Source organism: Gavialis gangeticus, unplaced genomic scaffold (genome assembly GCF_001723915.1).
Source record: "Gavialis gangeticus isolate Ggan-Ray unplaced genomic scaffold, GavGan_comp1, whole genome shotgun sequence".
NCBI lineage: Eukaryota > Metazoa > Chordata > Crocodylia > Gavialidae > Gavialis > Gavialis gangeticus.
In genome coordinates, this window is record NW_017729029.1 from 34,142,671 (window position 1) to 34,146,607 (window position 3,937).

The 3,937-nt window shown below is 37.5% G+C and overlaps 1 protein-coding gene across 2 annotated transcripts in view; it reads left to right on the forward strand.

Moving 5' to 3' along the window:
* The window catches only part of LOC109300650 (non-histone chromosomal protein HMG-14A), a 31,508-nt gene extending 29,536 nt beyond the window's left edge, over window positions 1-1,972 (forward strand). For both annotated transcript variants that reach the window (XM_019521393.1, XM_019521395.1), the window contains exon 7: window positions 412-1,972. In XM_019521393.1, the coding sequence (XP_019376938.1) occupies window positions 412-568 (157 nt within the window). In that variant the 3' untranslated portion in view covers window positions 569-1,972. The remainder of the gene's footprint in view (window positions 1-411) is intronic.
* Window positions 1,973-3,937: the final 1,965 nt, after the last annotated feature.

The following is a 3,937-nucleotide window of genomic DNA, read 5'->3' on the forward strand; positions in this document are numbered from 1 at the left end:
CACACTTGTTCCAATCATAGGAACATTAGAAAAATGTTGCTAAGATCTGTTTTTTAAAAGATGAAACTATACAGGATTACCATATTTTACGCACAAATAATTCTTAGACTTTCCTTCTAGCCCATGTATATGAAGACTTTTATGTTCTAATTTATGTGAAATATTCTAAACCTCCACTTCTCTAAATTTACCTTAGTCAAGTGTTGACTTCATCAGTTCTCTTGGTTTTTTTAATTTGTTTACAAAAATTCTAGCGTGCTCATGTCTTCCTTATTAATTTTGTATTGTTGTCTAGTCACTTACAAGGGTTTATGTTTGTGTATTTGCCAACTAACCTTTCCATGATGCAGTTTAGATGGGGTATTATTAGTTAAAATGTAATATTTCTGTTCTTCCCAAATGCTTTCATAGGCACCAGCTGCTGAAGCATCTGATGATAAGGAAGCCAAGTCCGAGTAATGTTAACCCTGCCCTATATCTCCATCATTTGGTATCCGTACCTCCATGCTGTATTGTTAACAGAGAGGAATATTTTTATCAACTATTTTATAAATGCAGGTTTTTTTAGCATGAATTTAATTATGGAACATCTTCATCTCGGTTACTTGGGAATTAAATCCCTAACAAAACAAAAAAAATCATTGTTTTTAAATTTTGTGATTGTAATAGTTTGTATGGTACATGGAAAGAATAAGTGGTGGTAGCTTTTGACTTCTGTCAGTGTGTCCCTTTTTGTGTAAGTCATGCTTACAGACTTCAGATTTTAATTTTACCCTTGTACGTGTTGTATGGTTTCTTAAAGTGGGGAGGTCTCAAAACAAATAACTGTTAAACATTCCAGTGGTTCTGTGGGTTGCTTTTATAAAGAAGGTGAGATATTTTCATGAAAATCTTAAGAGCTGAAAATCTGCTGTTTCCCAAATGTAATTTTATTTTGTCGGTTTTGAAAAAAAATAAAAGTGTAATCTTGTTTTTAAATGAAATACAAAATTTCTTTTAAAAGGGCAGGTTGGTTGTATGTACCCACTGTTAGGAATTTTGCTGGATTTATCTTAATAAAAAAGACTCCTCAAAAGTTTATTGTGGTTTGTTGCTTGTGCTGTAAACTTGTATTATTGGAATATAGTAAACCACCTAACGGTGGTTAGTAGCACAATGCATCATGTTAAAATAAACCATGCAGCCAGCAGGCCTTTGAGTTCACAACAGGATCAACAGTTGGGTCTGTAAGCCATTTTCTTCAGCAACATACACAAATACCAATATGGGCCAGACCCAAGCAGGTGAAATTGGCAGGGCTAAATTGGTTTCAGTGCACATATATGGATTTACACCATTTGGGAGTCTGGTCCTACATCTTCATTGTAAGGCCTTAAGCCCTCTTTCATGGATTGTAATGCTTAAGGCCTATTTATATTACTACTTAAGCAAAGATGATGTGTTTAAAATATATGGCATAACCATAATAGAAATTATTGGGATTAACCTCCCAAAATGTTAGGGTAACCTATTTATGTTAGATTTGTTAGTCACTTCAATATAGTTTCTTAGTTTCCTCTTGCCCTAAGACCGTTGCATACGTTTTTATGCATAGAGGTTTAAAGGCTATTATGCTTTGATAGTATGAAATGGGTTTCTGTCATTGTTAAGGAAATGTTCTATAGCATTGGTTAAAACGTGCCCTTCCATAATTCTTGTTATATTTCACTTACTTACGAATTTATTACTTTAAAAAGAATTTCAGGAGCCCATTTACTATTTTCTAGTAGGAGGCGCACAGGTATACACAAGTGTTTCCCATTAATGCAGTACTCTTCCTGATTAATTTGGGAGATGGTAACTAGGCTCCAGGCCAGGGTTTAAATGGAGTAATAATAGTTTTCTACCTAATTTTATTCCTGTTATTACAATTATACATTCAAATTGAATATCAAGAATATTCTACATCTTCATCTTAAAGTATTCTTTTTATCCAAAAGTCATTCACATTCATGGCCTGATAGATCAGACATTTACCAAGAAGAAAAATGTTTGTGGTGCAGCATTTAAACATCATCTTTTTGTACAGGACTATCTGGCAACCCTAGAATACAGTGTACATATACGCTGTCAAATAAAACACACCCAAATCAAGTGAGCTTTTTTAGCGCAAGCCTGAAAAAGTTTCAGTTTTGCATTAAGGTTTTGGGTAAGAAGGTGCATCTGAGCCCATAAAGCATTCATCTTGCCATTGATGGTGTTCTATACCCTCCACCTAGGCTTATTTTTATAAGGGTTGAGAAGTGGGGAGAACTTGGTTTTTATTGTCAAATGTGAGAACTGTCTTGTTCCAATTATGTGTCAAACTTTTTTTCCCTTGAAAAGAACCATAAAAATGACAGTCAACCTATTCTTAGGGCCAAATTATAATTGGAAGAATATGGTAGTAACATATGGAGCAGATGACCCTGCCTGGAATGATGCAGCTGGTTCAGTTCATGCAGGAAAGGCCCACAATGGCTGGGGCAAGCCAGATGACCACCACTGTAGTTCCAAGGAATGTCCCTAGTCTGCTGCACTGGAGTAAGAGGCAGACAGACTAGGGAAGCCAGGAGTTCTTAGAGTTTAGTGTCAAGTTGAGTCTTCCAGACCTCCAGCTCTGTTGAAGGGAACTAGGAATCCTTGGGCCCCTAGCTGTGAGGGAGGTACCACTGGAGTCCCCCAACCAGGACACATTCACCATGGTAAGCTGTCAGGAAACGAGAAAGAGCTGGATATACTTCGCAAGTGCAGAAATACAAAAAAAAAGTGTGGGGGCAGGTGCATTAAATGTACATAAGGCTGTTTTTAAACTTTGCTTTGTGCATTCATTATTTGGAAAAACCCAGCGATCCTGACAGTTTCTAGCACTAAGTGAAAAAAGTCTAACATTACATGTAGAATATTACGTTTTATTATTCCAGACCACAAAGTCCCTGAATGTACTTTGCATACACCTGTAGGAGATGTCGAATCTGAGCCAATACCTGCATATAACCAAGTATAAACACAACCACCCATTTTCTCCTTGCCTACATCCCTCAAGAATTAACAAAAATGTGGATTTGATCCCCCACAACAAGGGCTGTTTGGATTCAGTTTTGGCTCCACCTGTCATGTGAAGTTGGAATTCAGCCTACAATTCAGCTTTGGCAGGGCCCATCTTTTTTTAAACCAGTAAGAAGCTTCGATTAAACTAAAAATAGTTGTTTTGATGTGTCAATATTTGTACTGACATGGAGTTTTACACCAAAGACCACATGGTAAGTCTTGGGCGAAATTATCTTTGCTACAGAGGATGCTTTTTTTGTTTAGTGCATTTAACCCTTTGGGTCCTCTCCTTAGTTATTTGATTCTCCTCCAAGATTTTGCATAGACAACAGCAGGCCAAGGACTTCATCAGACTTCTAAAATTATGAGCCAACTGTGCCCTTGTTGTGAAGAAGACTAACAGCATACTGGGCTATATTAGTAGGAGTGTTACCAGCAGATTGAGGGAAGTGATTCCCTTCTATTTGGCACTGATGAGCCACATCTGGAGTCCTGTGTCCAGTTTTGAGCCTTCTACTACAGAAAGGATTTGGACAAATTGGAGAGAATTCAGTGGAGGGCAACAAAAATGGTTAGGGGGGCAGTGAACAGTATTTTTGAGGAAAGGCTGAGGGAACTGGACTTATTTAGCCTGGAGAAGAGAGAAGACTGAGGATTTAATAACAGCCTTCAAATACCTGAAGGGTGGTTCCAAAGAGGATGGAGCTAGACAGTTCTCAGTGGAGGCAGATGACAGAACAAGGAGCAGTGGTCTCAAGTTGCATCAAGGAAAGTTTAGATATTAGTTTGGATATTAGGAAAACCTTTCCCACTGGGAGGGTAGTAATAAAGCACTAGAACAGGTTATTCAAAAAGGCTGTGGAGTCTC